At 45.2% G+C, this 18,158-nt stretch overlaps 3 protein-coding genes and 1 long non-coding RNA gene across 5 annotated transcripts in view; 1 reads left to right on the forward strand and 3 right to left on the reverse strand.

Annotated features, from left to right (window-relative positions):
• The window catches only part of LOC310850607, a 168,967-nt gene that overhangs the window by 142,852 nt on the left and 7,957 nt on the right, over positions 1–18,158 (reverse strand). The window lies entirely within an intron of this gene.
• NIP7 (nucleolar pre-rRNA processing protein NIP7) lies at positions 5–2,858 on the forward strand. Of its 2 annotated transcripts, XR_014567382.1 has the most exons (6): positions 5–149; positions 833–919; positions 1,632–1,770; positions 2,202–2,342; positions 2,466–2,705; positions 2,767–2,858. XR_014567382.1 is itself a non-coding variant. In XM_083752162.1 (5 exons), exons 1-5 carry the CDS (start codon positions 94–96, stop codon positions 2,583–2,585), a joined length of 543 nt encoding a protein of 180 aa, XP_083608288.1. In that variant the 5' UTR covers positions 5–93; the 3' UTR covers positions 2,586–2,858. The 2 variants fall into 2 exon arrangements, 1 of the variants encoding a protein (XP_083608288.1); XM_083752162.1 differs by having other exon boundaries at positions 2,466–2,858.
• Positions 3,160–7,338, reverse strand: TMED6 (transmembrane p24 trafficking protein 6). The gene is made up of 4 exons (XM_083752165.1): positions 6,990–7,338; positions 5,009–5,135; positions 4,028–4,179; positions 3,160–3,674 (listed from the first exon to the last, which is right to left on the reverse strand). Exons 1-4 carry the CDS (start codon positions 7,302–7,304, stop codon positions 3,441–3,443), a joined length of 828 nt encoding a protein of 275 aa, XP_083608291.1. The 5' UTR covers positions 7,305–7,338; the 3' UTR covers positions 3,160–3,440.
• Positions 10,081–18,069, reverse strand: TERF2 (telomeric repeat binding factor 2). Its single transcript, XM_083752154.1, has 9 exons — positions 17,820–18,069; positions 16,174–16,388; positions 15,501–15,587; positions 14,975–15,121; positions 13,947–14,332; positions 13,381–13,749; positions 12,645–12,721; positions 11,688–11,746; positions 10,081–10,988 (listed from the first exon to the last, which is right to left on the reverse strand). Exons 1-9 carry the CDS (start codon positions 18,022–18,024, stop codon positions 10,830–10,832), a joined length of 1,704 nt encoding a protein of 567 aa, XP_083608280.1. The 5' UTR covers positions 18,025–18,069; the 3' UTR covers positions 10,081–10,829.

Raw genomic sequence — 18,158 nt, forward strand, 5'->3', positions numbered from 1 at the left:
GTTTGATGTTGTAACTTCCGCTTCGCGTCTTTGATCCGAGGCTTCCCTGAATTGGAACCACGCGGGTCTCCGGCGTCTGTCTCGGGAGGTGCGATGCGGCCCCTCACGGAGGAAGAAACGCGCGCGCTCTTCGAGAAACTATCCAAATAGTAAGCGGGGTGGCGGTGGCGGCACTTGTGTTCTCTGGGTTCATTAGGCTTTATGATTAACCCATGGAACTCACTGACACAAGATATTCGGATCCCCACCCAATGGACTTCCAGAGGGAATTAGAGAAATCAGTGAAGGAGGGGAAGTCTGTCTCTTGCTGTTGGCCCAGAAAGTAAAATGGAAGCGTCATTGAACCATAGCGGTGGAAGATACCGCAAAGGTCCTCTAGCCCACCCCAATGGATGTAGAGACTCACAACATTATAGGCAGGCAGCAACCAATGCTCTGCTGTGCGGAAGGGGGCACCCACCTTCTCAGACAGACTGTACCAGTGTGGAATAGCTCTTCTTAATCTTCTTGCCACGGAATACCACTAGCTGGGAGACAACAGCAGGAGAACTAGATGGGTCGTGTTTAATGCAGAAAAATAATTACAGGGGTTATAGGGAAGTCAGGACAATAGTTTAAAATTGAAGTCTTCATATACAGAGGCAGTATGTCTTAGAAATGGCTGCTGTTCTCCACCCCTGCTTGCTGGCTCCCTGCAGGCATTTGACTTGCTTTTGCCAGGAGGAGGAGGCTGAACTAATTGGGCATTTGGTCAAATCTAGCATAAGAGGGCTGTTCTCATGTTTTGTGGGGACTGGCTGATAGTGTGTCTCTTTGTTCCAACCTTTTTAAGTATTGGTGAGAACATCCAGCTCCTGGTTGACCGGCCAGATGGTGCCTACTGCTTCCGCCTGCACAAGGACCGAGTCTATTACCTCAGGTGAGGAGGCCCTAAATACACCCTGGGGCATGTTATTAATGTTAACACCTTCATCCATAACACACATTAAGTAAAAATAAAAGGATGGATCTTTGAACATGTGTAAGGCTTTCTTCCTCTTCCAGAATGTACCCACGTCTCTGTGGCTGGGGAGAAGAGTAGAGGCATCTATGGGGGAAAGTGCCTGTTTTCTTTTGTAAGATGCTGCTTGTTCTCACTACAGAGCTGCAAGGTGCTGGGAAAGAGATCTTGTGTTTTTAGCAGCAGAAGAGCAAAAGATGTAAAAGGAGCAGAACTGAACTAAGGGAAGCTGTACTCATGGACAGTCTTTCATATGCAAATGAAGGACAGAGAGGAGGGACTTGGTCTCATAATTTAACTCTGAGCTCCCGTCTTGTCTGATCCAGCTTTTGGCACATTTTATCACTTCCAGTGCAAGTGCAACACATTGTATTTGGGGACGAGGAGTGGCTATGAGGTCTTGCTTGTTTTAGGGTTGCTTGGATTAAATCCCCAAACCTGCCTTTTCCATCATCAGTATCCCTTATTTGGTTTAGGTACTTTAAAGCTTCCCATCTCCCCTATGGGTGCAGGTACTTGGAGTGTGTCTCAGGCCACAGCATGTTTCAGTGATGCTCTTATGATGACTTTGGAGCTTCTGAATCTGGAGACACAGAGTCCTAATGATAAGTCTTTGCTTTCTGTTTCTTAGTGAGAAGATTCTGAAGCTTGCTACAAACATCCCCCGGGAGAATCTGGTGTCTCTCGGCACCTGCTTTGGAAAGTTCACCAAGAGCCAGAAGTTCCGACTCCACATCACTGCCCTCGATTACCTTGCTCCCTACGCCAAGGTAAAGATGGCACAGAGGACCATTTATTTGAGGGGCACTATCCTACCAAAATAGGTACCGCTCTGGTGGGAAGGTAAATGGCGTTTCCATGCGCTGCTCTGGTTTCGCCAGAAGTGGCTTAGACATGCTGACCACATGACTCGGAAGCTGTACGCCGGCTCCCTTGGCCAATAAAGCGAGATGAGTACTGCAACCCCAGAGTCGTCTGCAATTGGACCTAACAGTCAGGGGTCCCTTTATCTTTACCTAGCCTACCAAAAATGTCAAAACACCTGTAGTGCTGTGTGGGGTGGGGACCTGCTAGCTGTTTATTGGGAAGGAGGGTATTTTTTTTCCTTGTGCTAATCTAAGGAGGACAAGAAAGGGAACCTGTGTAGTGGTACATTTATTGTAACTCAAAGAGGATATCTCTCATTTTTTTCCTCATGCAGTACAAAGTGTGGGTGAAGCCTGGGGCAGAGCAGTCCTTCCTTTATGGGAACCACATACTGAAGTCTGGCTTGGGGCGCATCACAGAGAGCACTGCCCAGTACCAGGGTGTGGTGGTATATTCCATGGCTGACGTCCCCCTGGTGAGTGACACTTAGTGGGTAGGTGGGTGGGTGGGTTGGATGGTTGGACCTGAGTGAATTTGAAGTTAAGACAATGCCCCTCCAAGGTCTTAATGCCTTCCTTGTTCCAATTGACCTTCTTAGGGCTTTGGAGTGGCAGCCAAGTCCACCCAGGAGTGCCGGAAAGTGGACCCCATGGCGATCGTGGTTTTTCACCAAGCGGATATTGGAGAATACATACGGCATGAAGAGACACTGACATAAATGGCAGGGCAGAAAGCCCCAAAGACTGACTTTCCCACCCTCCTCAGATAGAAGCTGCAGGCTTTCAACCAGCCTGTGCCCCTTTTCATGCAGACTGTGGATGGCGCAACTGTGTAGGTTGTTAAACTGCCAGCAAAATATCTACCTACCTCCTGATGGCCACAGGGAGACTGTAGATGAGTCACAAAACTTTGGGATGTAGCTGCAGGCCTGGCATTTCTAGGGACACAGCTACAATTCTGACACAGTAAAGCTATTTCATTTTTCTCCTTTCATTGTCTTGATTCATCTGATGTTCAGGGAACTGGTTACATTACAGCCTCTTTTATTTTGCCCTGGGCTTTGGGGCTGGGGAACCAGAGGTGTTTCACAAAGCCATGGAGAACCAAAAGCTAGATGTTCTCTTTTCCTCCCACCTTCCCTGCTGCAGCTGCCTTTGCTTCCAAGCTGGCTGCCTCTAAAGGAAGAGGAAGGAATCTTGTGTTTGGTTTGTGTGTCTGCATGCGCACCCCCATTTACTAACTATGCCCTTCATGTACCTCTTGCTCAATGTAAAAATCTCACATACCTATGCTGTGGTTGCAGCAGGACTCCCGCATTTTGAGTCATTTTATTTTAACTTGGGGCAGTTTTCATTTCAAGTCAACCAACCCCCCTGTGGCTCCTCTGGAAGAATACTTGGATTTTTCAGCCAACACCCCTCCCCCCACCAGAAAGGAAGCCGCACCAACAGGTGGACGCGCCCTTGCTCTCCTTGGCTGCTTGCAGGTATTTAGTCAGTTGGGTGTTAAGAGGGTGGCAAGGAGAGAGCAATTTGGCTTTTCAGCCTGGCATAAATAGCCTTCTGAAGCAGCCTCAGCACCGTGGCTTGTTGGTGGCTGTGGTGGGCTGTGTGGTGAAGAGGCGCTTGAGGAAGTAGAGTTGCAGGACACCAGAGAGAACAATGGCCAGGCTCTGGGCCGCTGACCACCAGTTCACGTAGTTGTAATTGGACTCCAGAAGGAAGTAGTCTGAGGTGCTCTTCATCCGACTAAAACTGTAGTAGCGCCACATATGGAAGATGCCATTCAGCAGTTTTTTGGTGCTCTCCTGTTAACAAAAGAGTGGAGCAGGGAAAGCTCTTCAGTCCCAGATATCTGTCCTTGGCCCTGCTGTGGCTTTGAAAAGATACTTCACTTAGGCTACAGATTGCTGCTCCTGGCAACCAGCTGTCTGGCCAACCATGGGGGGCTCTTTCCTTCACAGCCTGAAAGGAAAGGATGCCTGTCCTTCTTCCTAACAGCTGCCAGACTCAGGTGGGTAAAAAATAAATAAAATATCCAGGCTGCATCAAGCATGAAGGAGATCATATCTGTCCCATTTCCCCCCAGCCCTGGAGGTTTCAAATAGCTCCCAGCTTTATCACTGCTACCTTATTTATTTTTAGTTCTTTAATAAGTTACCTCAATTGCATCCAGTGTGTCGTTAAGTCTTTTCCTCTCAGCTTCTTGTGGAGTTTGTAGATCAAAGCCCTCATAGAAGACCCCAAAGTTGAGGTAGACCTGCACGGAGCCAAAGTGGTTGTACCGATTGCTCAGACAGAGCTGATAGAAGCCTGCAAGAAAGAGTTAAACTTGGGCCAGGTGAACTAGCAGCATTTAAGGCCTTCTGGTGTTGGGTGTGAGTAATGCAATTTGAATTCAAGTCTGTAAGAGAGACTGAACATGCCCCTTTCTTGAGAAGATAGCCTACAATTTAAAAGGGGTAGCCGTGTCATTTAAAGATAGCTTGCTTAGCCCTCGTATACAATAATGTGATTAGAGCCAAAGTTTTTCTGGGATTCCCTGGTTGTTGTCCATCCCTCTAAAAAGAAAACATAAATGGAGGAGTAAGAGATGGGGTGGCAGGCAGCATGGGAGATTATGCTTGTGCTCATCTAACCAATCTGCTTTCAACTTGCTTTTGGGGGAATAGAAAGCGGTCAGGAGAGAGAGAGAGCGCCTGTCATTCCTAGAGTGCTTTCTGAACATCATTCATAGTTACTAGCCTCATATCTTTGGGGAAGGTGGTAGGTGTGTCTCACAGAATATAAAAAGCTGCCTTACACCAAATAAGACCATTGGATCACCTAGTTCAGCATTGTCTAAACTTGCCTAGACATAGTTGGAATTGAATCTTGGGTCTTCAGATCTTTTGCTCTCCTGCTGAGTCATGGGCCCAGAGGTTTTTCCTCCTGTGAGGTTATAACTAAACAGGTTTTCTATTTCAGAACCCAGCCTTTGAGCACCCAGTTCAAGGTGGCTTTATGGGAGGAGAGTCCGCAATGGGGGACGTGCTCACTGCATGTTCAGGATCACCTATTTTGCTTGGAGGCTGCACCTGAGCCAGTTCTGGGAGTCTAGAAAGCACTCTTGATATGGCTGTGTGTACAGAGAGGGAGGCACCTGTTTCCTTGGTTTGGAAGTTGATCTGTCCCCGTGTATCCTGGGAGGTGCCAAGGTGGAGCCCATTGGGGTCATTTGCAGTTGCCAGGATGTGTTGGTCATGTCCAAGACCTGAAGACCACTGCACCTGAAACCAAGATAGGATAGGGATAGGACAGGACAGGACAGGACAGGACAAGAAATGGGATGGCATTGGTAATGCTATAACCATATTACCTGCCACTTTCTTGTTTTTGGTTTCTTAGATGCAAGAGCTGATCTGTGCAAGTATTCAGCTACAGAAGGCAAATGGGAGCTGCCATTTCCATATTGGAAGGCACGATGTACCTATCAGTTATGCTGCTGGTACACACACGGTAAGGAGAGGTCTTGCAAAAGCAGCAATTTCATGAGAGAGTATGCACAAGAGAGTCAGACAAAACAGTTTAGTCATTGGACTTTCAAAGCAACAGGTTACATGCTGAATATGTGTCTTCACAAATCTCTGCAGGCAGATGATGAGACAGGAATTGCAGTGGTCTACAAAGTTTCTAGTGCACTTAGTGTAGGAGTGGGCAAATACTAGCAAGATGACCTGCCACCACCAGTCAACCCACTTCTTGCTGGTAGCCCTTAATCCCTGCCTTGGTGGGTGGCAAATATATGCTAGTGCCTTACCATTCCACTTTCAGGGTCGGATGCCTCCCCATGAACTGTGTCTGGAGGAAGCTGAGCTGTTTCCTTGGAAACCGGCCCATGCAATAACCCCACATTTTTGTTCTAGACCCTTGCTAAGAAACAAAAATATTCTTCCAATTTCAACTAGAATCAACCAGTCACGGTGCCAGCTGAATCACCCTCCTGCCTCCAGCTCCTGCATCATGACTGGATTTACAGCATGGTCAATGGTCTTGTTCACCTTCAGAGCAATCCAGTTTACCAAGAGGAAAATGGAGCTGAAAGTTTCTGGCTTGAGGCCTAGTGCCATGACAGGAGACTGCCAAGGTGCTTGTGCTGACCCACCATTGAGGCTGTATTGTCAAGGCAGTTTAGAAATACAGTGGTACCTCGGGTTAAGAACGTAATTCGTTCCAGAGGTCCGTTCTCAACCTGAAACTGTTCTTAACCTAAGGTACCACTTTAGCTAATGGGGCCTCCCGCTGCCTCCACACAATTTCTGTTCTCATCCTGAAGTAAAGTTCTTAACTTGAGGTACTACTTCTGGGTTAGTGGAGTCTGTAACCTGAAGCGTTTGTAACCCGAGGTACCACTGTAAAGAGTTTAAGAAGCAGGAAGGCTCCAGTTTTATAGTTGGCACCTAAAGGGAGGTCTTTGGCAGAGACCTCAGCATTGGCAAACCCAAGAGTGAGAGAAGGTTCCTTTCAGGAAGTCACTAAATCATCTTTATGGATAAATGGCACTTCTGGAAAATCTAGAATCTAAAAAGCACACTCAGCAATGCCACCAGCCTTCCCCGTCCATGTAACCCTTGTACTTTCCATATGTTTTGGATTACAATGCCCCTCAGCCCTTCCATCATGCAGGCTAGGGCTAGCTATTCTCAACTGGGCAAGATAGTTAAACCTGACCAAGTTCTTTAAGGTGCAATGAAAGAATCTGGCTTGACTATTGATACTTTAGGGGTCCATGACAACCAATAAGATAATGCAAGATTCCCAGTTTGCATTCTGGGGGATGCTGGTTACAAACATAGGAACTTGCCTTATGCTAAATTGGATCATAGGTCCAAACTAGTTTGTTATTCTCTCAGTTTGATGGACAGTGGCTCTCCAGGGCTTCAGCCAGGGAAATTTTTTCAGCCCTCCCTCAAAATGTCAGGGGTGGAAGCTGAGACCTATATGCAAAGCAGATGCTCTTCCCCAAGCTAAACCCCTTTCCCTGGTTCTGCTGCTACTAGAGAATCTGGCTGCTCATTACTGTCCCCCCTTGACCACAGCACAACCCTTGGATTTTGCGCAGCACCCCCTCCACCGGCACCCACCTGATAGCTAAAGTAGAAAAAGCCGCTCTGATGGGCAAATTGCCAGAAGCACTCTATGCTGCCTGCAGGGATGACAATGCCAAAGTTGTACTGGTCCGCCCCACGGAAAAGAGGCTGGTCGCTGGAACTACTCAGAGGTTCAGACTTGCGGGCTTGGGCAAGTTCCAGCCCCCCCACGAACAAGCCCACCATTGCAGCCACAGGTAACACTGCAAGCATCTTGTCACAGGGAAGGTAGCTGAGCTTGGCTGGAGGCAAGTGCCAGAGCTGGAGTCCAGCATGCTGGCAGCTGGTAATCATTAACTCCACCCTCATGCCCTGTGTTTGTGCAGCTTGCTGCTGAATCAACTCTTCATTCCTCAAGGAAGCAGTCAATGCTTTAAGGACACGCGGAGTGAGCTCAGTGGCAAGCAGTTCCTCCCCCTACCTGCTGCTTGCCAGACTTCTTGGACTGCAATTCCCATCAGCCCTAGTCTCAGATGGTTGTGCTGATGTAACCTGTAGTCCAAGAGATCTGGAGGCTAGGGGAGGCAGTGGTAAAGTGTTCCTTCAAGCACAAGCCTCTTGCAGCAGTTGAGCAGCAGAGCACTAGGCCCTGTACAGGTGAGGCAGCCGAGGGGCAGACAGAACATTGATTCCTCACCTTTCCTCCTAAGATCTCCAGGTGGCATACCTGGTTCCTCCAACACCATCTTTTTAATAACCACCACCCTGTGAGGTTGAGAGGCTGCCTGGACCAGGCTGACCCAGGGAGTTTTCCTGCTCAATGCTTTGAAACTGGCTGGAACCAGTCCCTCATAGCCTGACATTCTGGCTAATTCAACCACCACACTGGTATTCTTTGCTGCAGGTTTCCTGTTGGGGCATTTGGCTGGCCGCTTTGAAAACCAGGTGCTGGACTAGATGGGCCCCTATTTGACCAGATTATTCAGCTGCTGCAGGGCTCTTCTGATGCCTTTATGCTAAAAGGCAACAGGAAATGGTCATATCTATTCTGTCTCAGACGAAGGCAGGTTACCCAACAGCAAAAAGCACAGAGCAAACAAATCTGCTATACTAGAGGGTAAGCAGATCACACTTTCATTACTGCAACTCACACATACTGCATTTTAAGTCCCAAGACTGTAGTTTGATTTAAATAGTATCTCTTTCCTATTAAAGCCCTTTCTTGGGGAAAACTGCCCTAACTAGTTTGCCCTTTTCTTTGCCCAGAGTGTGGCTGCATTCCATTCCACCCACTTCAGCGCAAATCTTTCTTGTCTCCTTGTTACTCAAAAGTTCTCCCAAAGCACAAACTCTGCTTGCTTGTACCAGCTGGTGCTTGAAGGACAAAGTGTGTATCGCAGGAGGAAGTTTTCCCAGCAGCTGAGATAAGAGAGGAGGGCCCCTCTGGGATAAAATCTGCTCATGGGGAAAAAAGCTAACCACTTTCAAGATCTGTGTAGTTTTGGTGGTGAGGCAGAGGGAAAGCACAGCCACAACCCATTTTGCACTTGTGTCTGGTTCTATCCACGCTACACCATCAACCGCTTCTTGGACTCACAGAAGCCAGCATGTCCTCCAACACATTTGAAGTTCAAACAGTACCACCAGCTAAAAAAAGGAACAGGAAAAGCAGTGGTGACAGGAACAATCTGCCCCAATAGGAGAACAACTAGCAACACCTTTGTCCTGCCCCAGAACGCCTGGAATGCTAGTGCCAAACCAAATAGCATGATGGAGATTCCTTTTAATTATCATGGAAGCAGCGCCTGTTAAAGGAACATGAAATACAGAAGTTGGGGGGAAAACGCACTTTGAAACAGGTTCTAATGAAATCCTAAAAAATTGGAACACAAAAGATCAGAATTAGAAGTGTTATATATGGAGAGAATAGGCAAATCCATGCTCGTTGTGAGTCAAAAGTTATATGAACATGGTAATAAACATTCCAAATGCTAGCCAGGGCTCTGAAAGGTAAGCAATTTATTTAAATAATTACTTTAAATATGGAACTTTCACCCATGACTAAAATCAGATTAGCAATATGTTTATAGAGTTTTATAAAGTGCTATATAACCCAAATAACCCTTTACCTGAAAAAAATTAAGTGAGAAGATGTGTTATCAAACCTTTCATAAAGAAAGCACAACAACATTCTGCAGAAGAAATTGATCAAGCTATTAAAAAAAACAAATACTGCGTATGAGCCCTTGACCCGATGGGCTTGGCAACACATTTTTTAAAGAAATACAGAGACCTACTCACACTTTATATTTGTCAACTTTATCCATCTGGCAAGAGCAATCAGGCGCTGATACATAGGCACTGATCCAGAATAACTGTCCTTCTAAAGCCAGGCAGAGATAAAGCACAGGTGTGCTCATACAGGCCAATTACCTTATTGAATCAGGACCAGATTATCTTCTTCTCAATTTTAGTTGCACATTTAAATCTAATAATTAGGAATTTAATCCATACAGACAAAACATACCTCTTGGGCATATCTTGGATCCCATAAGACTGTTCTTCTTGGATTTATGTTTCTTAGTAATTTACAAAGCCTTTGGTGGTTTGGAATGGTGTTATCTCTTAACATTTTGTGGACATGCCAACAAGGCAATCACCTTATTACAGCAATAGCTAAACTCTACTCAAATAATTCAGCTACTCTAAGAATTAATAACATGGACTCCTCAGCAATTGCAATCTGGAGAGGGACAAAGGTTGCCACTAGGTAATGGAGGCAAGGAAGTAGTATCAAAATTTTATGGTTACTTAATACAGAACTAATTTGGGGACTTGTCTAGCCTAAAATAAAGATGGGAATATGATGTAAAAGTAACAATGGAAGACTCAATTTAGAAAGGCGTGTGCATGAAGAAACCCTTTAAGTGAGTGTCTGCAAATATTAAAGAACTTTCACTCAAAATCTTCCACAGATGGTATAGGACTCCATCCCAACATCACATCAACTATAAGCCCCTTATGTTGGCATGGATGTGACACTAAGGGGACAAATATACATTTTTGGTGGACTTGTTTTTGAATACAAGTTGTTTGGTCCCTGGATCACATAGAACTAACAGCACTAATAAAGGAAACAACTGAATTCACTCCGTAGCTTTTTATTTTAACAATGTTCCAAGGTACAAATAAAAATGTACTATCTAAAGAACTCATCACTTTACCAACTGTAGCAAGGCGGTCTATTTTCCAACACTGGAAATATTTTGTGGTTTAAAAACATGTACAACACTGCAATTTCAGCAAAAATTACATTTAGTTTTCAATTAATTCAAGTTGAGGCACAACCTATGGATTTTGGAGCAGTGTGGTGGGATTTTATATAGTATGTTATTAATACTAATTGAAGTAACTTGATTCCACAAGTAAATAAGAATGTTTGCCTATCGTGAGACTGTAATATGATGTCATCCTGTTTGTGGATAGAATATATTTTATTCTACTGTCTTTTTACTTTAACCTTATTTATAGCATTTGTACTCCAGATGATTATGGCATAATACCAGTTTATTAATATCACAGCAGACCTACAGTGAAAAATAACATTTATAAGAAAATACAAAATTGAAATGACATTTTTTATACTGTAAAATGTGCACTTTCCATAGCAATTGTTTACACAAGGTTGAATCTGTTATTTTCAATATTGAAAAATAAAAGGAAACAAAATGGAGGGAGGGGGAGAGCCTATGTCAGAAAGCAGAGGGAGAAGCCTCCAGTGATGCTAAGAGATTGTGGCCATCAGCCTGCTGGTCCAATGCAATACACTGCAAAAGTACCTCTGGCCCACCCTGTGTCCACATAGCGTTGGAGCTCAGGCACTTGCCCCCAGGTTCACAAGAGCCCCAGATTCTTCATCGTCCGCCATCGGTCCTTGATCGCCACAGGAGTGCGGTTCTTAAAGGGGAATGCCTGGGAAATGGCTTTCCACCTCCCTTCCCCAAACTTCTTCACGCCTTCCTTAATCCACTGAGACTCCTCTGAAGTCCAGATCTAGAAAGAAGAGGGCATAGGCTCTCATGAGCAACCATCAAGTGCTGCAAGACTTGCCCCTTGTCCCCATGACAGAATGACAGATACCCCACCCTCTGGAGATGGTTCCATGGCTGTTGCTAACAGAGGATTGCCACTGACATGGGATGTAGCCCAGTAACTCACAGCAGGCAAATATCCAGCCCATATTTCAAGACATTAAACCCAACTTGGTGGCACACATAGTCCTCCTTCTGCAATATGTGGGTAATAAAAATAAAATTCTGCCTCCTTAAAGTGTGGTTGAAGAGGCCATCAAAGATAGCAGATATAATGTGCTGAGATTGCCCAGGCTTCTTTGAATCCCCTGGGTATCTAAGACCCTTGATTATTTATTTAATTAATTAATTAGGAGAGGCCCCTTAGTCCAGTGGTTGAACATGCAGAAGATCCCAGCTTCAAACCTGTGACAACTCCAGGTAGAGCCACGAAAGAGACACCTGGCCTGAAACCCTGTAGCACAGACAATACTGAGCTAGATGGACCAGGATTCAGCATATGGCAGCTTCCTATGTTCCCATTAATGGGGATTTCGACAGTTATTTCATTTGGGAGAGGGGGTCCTCATCAACTGGCCTCCATTTAGAGGGGTCTTGTCAAGGCAGGCCTATTTCTCCCCACTGGAGTGCTCAGCTCCAGACTGGGTGTAGGCTTGGTTACCTTCTTTTTCGAACCAAAGAGGGAAGTGTTGATGCTGCTGCTGCCTTCTTCCTTCGATTCTGAAACACAAATTCATTTACAAACTTTATGGGATGCATGGAACCACTCGGTAAGCTGGTTATTGCTACTGGCTCAGCAGTTGGGAGGTTTTACCACTACTGCACCTCATCAGAAATCCAGGGTAGTGGTCAAATTCCACCCAGCCCTTGGCATGATGTGTACAGTCTACTACTGATGGAACTATGTTAGGGTTGCCATACATCCAGGGCATCCCAGACATGTCCTCTTTTGGACAGGCCCACCCAGGGGAATTTTTACATTTTAAAGGAAATGTCCGGGATTGTAGGGAGGGGTTATTTATTCATTTATTGCTTGGCCAACTCTACACACCACTGCTGCCGCCAGCCCAAGCTGGGAAAAGAAGAATGTAGGTGCACTTCCTTCCCTGGCTCAGGCTGTCCTCTTTTTGCTCTTCAAGATATGGCAACCCTAAACTATGTGGCAAACAGTCATCCATGTTCACTCACAGTTGCCATCTCATTCTAGCACGGTTCACAAAATTTATTACTTTGTTTTGCAAGATGTTTAGCAGGTTTTGAGAGTTTTGCTTTTAGCTAGTCTGGGCATTGCCTAAGCAAGCCTCCTGAAGGACCGCAGTTAACCGTTCTCTTTGCTTGCCATGCTGGCAATGTTTTTCCCCATGTCATTGCGATGTCACTGGGTAATGCAATGTGAGAAGCCATCAAAACTGCACAGCTGCTTTAATTAGAAGAGTGCATGGAGCTACAATTGAGCATCATGCAGAACAAGAAGCCAGTCTGAGGCAAAAGGCAGTAATTTTGTCAGTGCTGCTGCTGTGCACTTGGGAGTAGGTAGTCCAAATATTTTACTTTTCTGATCCAAGAGCTGTGCCCCCAAATCCCTCTGCTTACTATATACAGGATACTAGCTGCTTACCAAAAAGTTCATCCTCATCACTCCAGACCTCCTTTTCTTCATCCCGATTTAAACAAATTAGTCTCCTCTTTGCTAATCTGAATGGAACAGAGAAACACAAGTAAGGAAAGACCTACCCCACAAGGAGATGAGACGGGACTGAGCTGCATCAATTAATGTCGCACACAACCAGGATTATGGAGATGCTGGGTTAAGTATCAGAAAAGGAGCGAGGTTAATTTCTCACAGCAAACACACCACTGCAGAGACCTATGGCAGCTTAAATATGAGCAAATAGCTGGCGGCAGAAACACAAACCCTTATCCTTGGTACAGACGGAAGGAGGGAGGGGGGAGAGAAATAACATTTCTACCTTCTGTCTGGCAACTGAAGCTAACATTCCAGGCATCTGACAAAGCAGAGTCCGGCACAGGTGTTTCTGTCACAATAAATTTGTTTAGCAATCTTTAATGGGGCCAGAGACCGTATTGTCAATTCTGCTATCTTTGCAATTTGAGTAATAAAAATTAAGACAAGGTATGTGAACCAGATTCTCTCGCAATCTGCTTCTACTAGCTGGGGGAGAAGATGCACAGCGATGCAACCCTACCACTGCAAACCACCTTTGCCTTCCTTGGAGCTTCTGGACTGAGGCCTAAGGCCTTCTAATGGATTCCTTGCAAAGGTGAAAGTTGCACCAAATGCCTCATGCTGTGCCAGATCCCCAGCAGACCCCACAGCAGTCATAGCCTCTTACCTGGGATATCGGGAGGTATCATCAGGCTGGGTGGATTTTTGGGGCTGTGCAGGCCGGACAACCAAAGTTGCCACAGGCCTCTTGGATGGAACTCGGCAGGAAGTTGGGGGGTTCCAGCTCTCTGACCCCATAACCAATGTGCTTATGGACACTGAGCGTTCACTGGGGTGCAGCCTGGACGCAGCACGGTTCTTCTCCATTTGGCACTTGGCTGCGTGGAAATCAGAAGCCAAACATGGCTTGGGGAAAGTCCAGTCCAACTTGTCCAGTTTTGAAAACTCTTCATCTGCATCTGGGGAATTGGACAGGATCTTGAAAGCATCCCTCAGAGTAGAAAACCCATACGAGCCCATCCTCTTAGGCGAGCATCTGCAAAATAAAGAAACATCAGAAGGTTGCTCCACAAGTTTTGCCAATTTATGTTGCTGACCTCACCCCCAAGACCTTGCTCCCCTGGCAGCAGGTGCAATTTGAGTCTGAGTGCTGAGAGCCAGAAGTTGTATGACAAAACAGCTGCCCAGCATGGCAAAGGGAGTCAAAACTGTAAGAGGCCATAGGCTGCTAACCTGTCAGAGTCACTGGAAACTGCTGAGACAGTGGCAACAGCAACCACAGCAGGCTCTGCAGCTCCACTGGTTTCTTCTTCTGGCTTTGAAGCTGCCTGGCACTCATCAACCACTTTAGCAAGCTCCAAAACAGCTCGCTTTGCCTCCATCAAAGGCTTTGCAACTGTCTCACGGCCTCCCTCCAGAGACTTTGGCTGTTCTTCCACTGTATTTCTAGGCCCTGTCTCAGGCCGGGGCTCTTCCAAAGTCTCATCAGATCTTCCCACAGATTCAGGATTATCTGCTGCCGCCACCTCTGAGGTTTCTTTCACCATTTCCTCTTTGCTGGCCATTTCCAAAGGATTGAGCCTGGTCTCTATCTGATCATCCAAATCCCTTTTTGCCATCTTAAACAGAGAATGTGAACACAGTTACTAGAGAACACTTCTCAACTTTATTTTCTTTTTTCTAGTTATATACAGCAGCCATGCCCAAGCTGGTGCCCTGAAGATGCTTTACCTACAAATCCCCTAATTGTAGGGCCTCACGATGCTGGAGCTGTTGGGAATTGCTAGTCCAAAACATTGTCAGGTTACAAGCTTGATATATGTCAAATGTGACATTGGAGCCCTGTGCTGTTCTGCTGTGGGGTATATTTCCCAAACACATAATAGTTTGGCCAGGGAGGCTTCTGTCTTAAGCCTCAGGTGCTGAATGTACCTTTTTTATCACAGTGTTTAGACGGCAAGAGTTCTGCTGTGGCAATGTAGGTGATATTGAAGTGCTCCAGCAACACACAGAAATATATGAAGAAAGCAAGCTGCCTTTTGCCAAGCCAGACCAATGGTTCATATAGTTTCCTATCACCACATATTGAGTGACAGCTGCTCTCCAGGGTTTCAAGCAGGGGACATTCCCAGTCCTACCTAGAGATGCCAGGGATTGACCTTGGGACCTTCTGCATGCAAAGTAGATGTTTGACTACTAAGCTATACTCCCACTACAACACCCCACATCTCAATCAAGCAGCACTCCACACCCTTGCTTACCTCTAAGAGAAAGGGCTCAGAGTCACTCAAGCAGCTTTCTAAATACAGAAGTATTCTTTGCTGGAAAGCTTTATAGGAGAAGTTCCAGATGGCTGGATGAGCGAAGTTTTTTTCTCGGATGATGCTCTGGAACATTGACCTCATTTTCTATGCAAGGGGAAATGTTTTTCAGTAACTGCAAGCAAATTGCAGCACAGGGCAGAGATAAAAGCAATTTTTGCAGTCATTAGAAGTTTAAACAAAACAAGCCAAACCACCAGAGCAATCTAGGTAATGTAAAAAATGCATGAAAGTAATGATGACTAGAGATGTGGACCACAATCTGTAGCAACATGGGCTGCTTGTGCATGCATTTTTTCTCATTGCATAAGGGGGACAATAAACTCTCAAGTATTTAAGACACTCACTGAATTGGAGAATGTGGGAAGGACAAACCATGACTCTGCTTTGCAGTGAAACGACCCTATAAGAGGCACATTTCAACAACAACAGCAGCGACATGAACTCATACCTGCTGAAAGCTCACCTGGGAACTTGGGTCCTTTGACATGTGTTTCCTCAAGATCCTGCTGGCTTGTTCATATTCTTTGTTTTTTAGACAGATTATAACAGCCTGGAGAAGACAAAATAATGGTTTGCAAGGAAGACTTTGGGAGACTGTTCCTAATCTAAGAAGATACTGTTCGAGAGATATCCCTCTGGAAATTTTCTAGATCTGCTTCACATTTTCAACCCAGTGTGTTTTCATTGTGTAATATTAGACCACTTATTAAAGAATTTAAAAAATCAAGTAAGGCAAGTTACTTAAAAGTCTGTAGGCTAACAACATTGAAATAATGTATGCCTCGGGAGAGTCCAGAAGCCAGCTTTTCCTGGATTGCCCCCGAAGGAAACAAGTCTTCAAAACATGCTGAGTTCCAATAAACCCAGGCACTTCTGAGGAGACATTTCTCTTTCATTTCATCCCAACATATAGGAATCGTGCCTCCTTGCTTCTATTAATTTTTGTGAACTTATTTAAAAGTCCAATTTAAGCATGGAGAAAAATAGGCAAGAGTTAATCCTGGCATTGAATTAGCACCTTAATTAAACCCTTTCCTAAATATACTGCATTTTGAAACTCAAGACAGCTGTCCTCATACTAACTAGGCTGAGAAACAGTAATCAGTGCCTACAGAAGAGGAAATGCTAACACTTACTGCTTCCTTTATTTTATTTCTTATTTCTTCTATTATATCAATGCCTATGTCCAATTCATTCTTCATCTTATCCAAAAGAACAAGGGCATATTCAAGAGGTGTTAACTTGGTCTTGGTATCAATGGTCCAATCTTCTTCAATCCTAGACAGAAGCTGGATAATCCGCAGCTGAATGCCAATGCGTTTCTCTAGCACTAGGGGCCTTGCAAGCACAGCTGGAGAAGAACAAGACAGTCAAAACAGCCACCAAGCAAAATCAGATAGTTCAGCAAACCAGGTGTAACGAGGCTTGGGTAAGGCACCAAAGCCCTGTCCCATATATTGTATCCCTGGCCATATACAGGCAGATAGCTTCATTCCAACATGCCCTTTGGCCCAGGAATCACTTTGCATTTGCTTGTTTTTTTTGTGTGTGATCTACAATATCCTTTAGTATCTATATATACACAAACACACACTTTTTTTTTAGTGTCTTAATCTTTGTGGTGAGAGATCTTGCTGGAGCTCCAGTTTTGTGGGGCAGAAATGCAGTATGTACAGATTTTATTTATAATAATAATAAATAATAATAATAATTTTTATTTATACCCTGCCCTCCCTAGCCAAGGCTGGGCTCAGGGCGGCTAACAAGCAATAATAAAAACAAGTTGAATGATTACAACTTAAAAACAAAATTAAAATACAACATTAAAATATTGAAACATTAAAACACTCCAAAGGTGCTAGGCCATTCCTAATGGTTGGCGTCTGGAAACCATCACACTCAACTACAAGCCACACCAAAAACTCATTAAACTCAATCTCTTAATACACACATCAACATTCTCCAATTTGAAATAGATTTCATGAAGGCTCTGAAGTTTTCAGGTACTTAGGGGGCTAAAGACGGCCTGGGGGGGATCCTAACCCTTCTCCTGACCATCTGTGATGGGCTTTAGGAAGTATTCATTTAAGGGGGGATGTATGTATCCTAACCATCTTCCTGAGAATCACAGCTGGCTGTTTTCAGACCTTCCTTCTGGGTTCTGTGCTGTTGGTTAGTTGTACTTTGTGCATTTTCTTTAAAAATCATTATTGGATGAATTTCTCCCCAAATTGATTTTAGAACTTTGAATTTATTGTTATTTACACTTTTATACTGTATTTTATGCTGTTTTTTTGTTGTATCACAATTGTTTTAAATTTGTTAGCCACCCTGAGCCCGGTTTTCTGAACTGGGAAGGGCGGGGTATAAATAAAAAAATATTATTATTTCCCTTAATGTCTAAAGGCAAATGACAAACGTTCCAGGGACACAGACTGTATTATATTTTAAGTTGCTTTAGGTTCATTATTTCTTAAATGAAAGCACCTAATGACTATTAAATGTAATATATGAATGTAAATAAGTAACAATGACATAAGTGGAACCAGGGCAATTACGTGACATATTTTAATGCTTGATGTTTTAGTATGTTCTGATATGTGCTGTGAGCCGCCCAGAGTGGCTGAGGAAACCCAGCCAGATGGGCGGCGTATAACTAATAAAATTATTATTATTAGTTATTTACACTCACGTTCCTTAGCAGGAAATACCTTTACAGTTATTTAACCCAGCGAGAATGTTCCCCAAATGCCCCTTTCGTAAAACAAACTGGTCTCCTCACCGTATATGACGTCGCGCAGCTGGCGAAAGTCCTGGCTGCGACCGGCCCGGAAAGCCTGAAGGGCCCGGTGGGCGTAGAAGAGGATGGCCCACCGGTTCACCGCCTCCTCCAAGGCCTTTTCGCGAGCCTCCGCGGCTCCTCCGGGCGATGCAGCAAGAGACGCTCCCGGGCTGCCGCCCGCCATCTTCCCTCTCCCGCGCGCCATCCCGCCGGGAAGGGGGCGTTGGCGTAAGTGACGGGTCCTTCCCCTGACGTAGTCGGTGGGCGGGTCAGGAGGGGGGACCGCGGAGGGCAGCGCTGGCTCAGAGCCTGGGACCCTGTAGTCTCAGCACCGTCCCG

Source organism: Podarcis gaigeae, assembly GCF_964106915.1.
Source record: "Podarcis gaigeae genome assembly, chromosome: 8".
NCBI lineage: Eukaryota > Metazoa > Chordata > Lepidosauria > Squamata > Lacertidae > Podarcis > Podarcis gaigeae.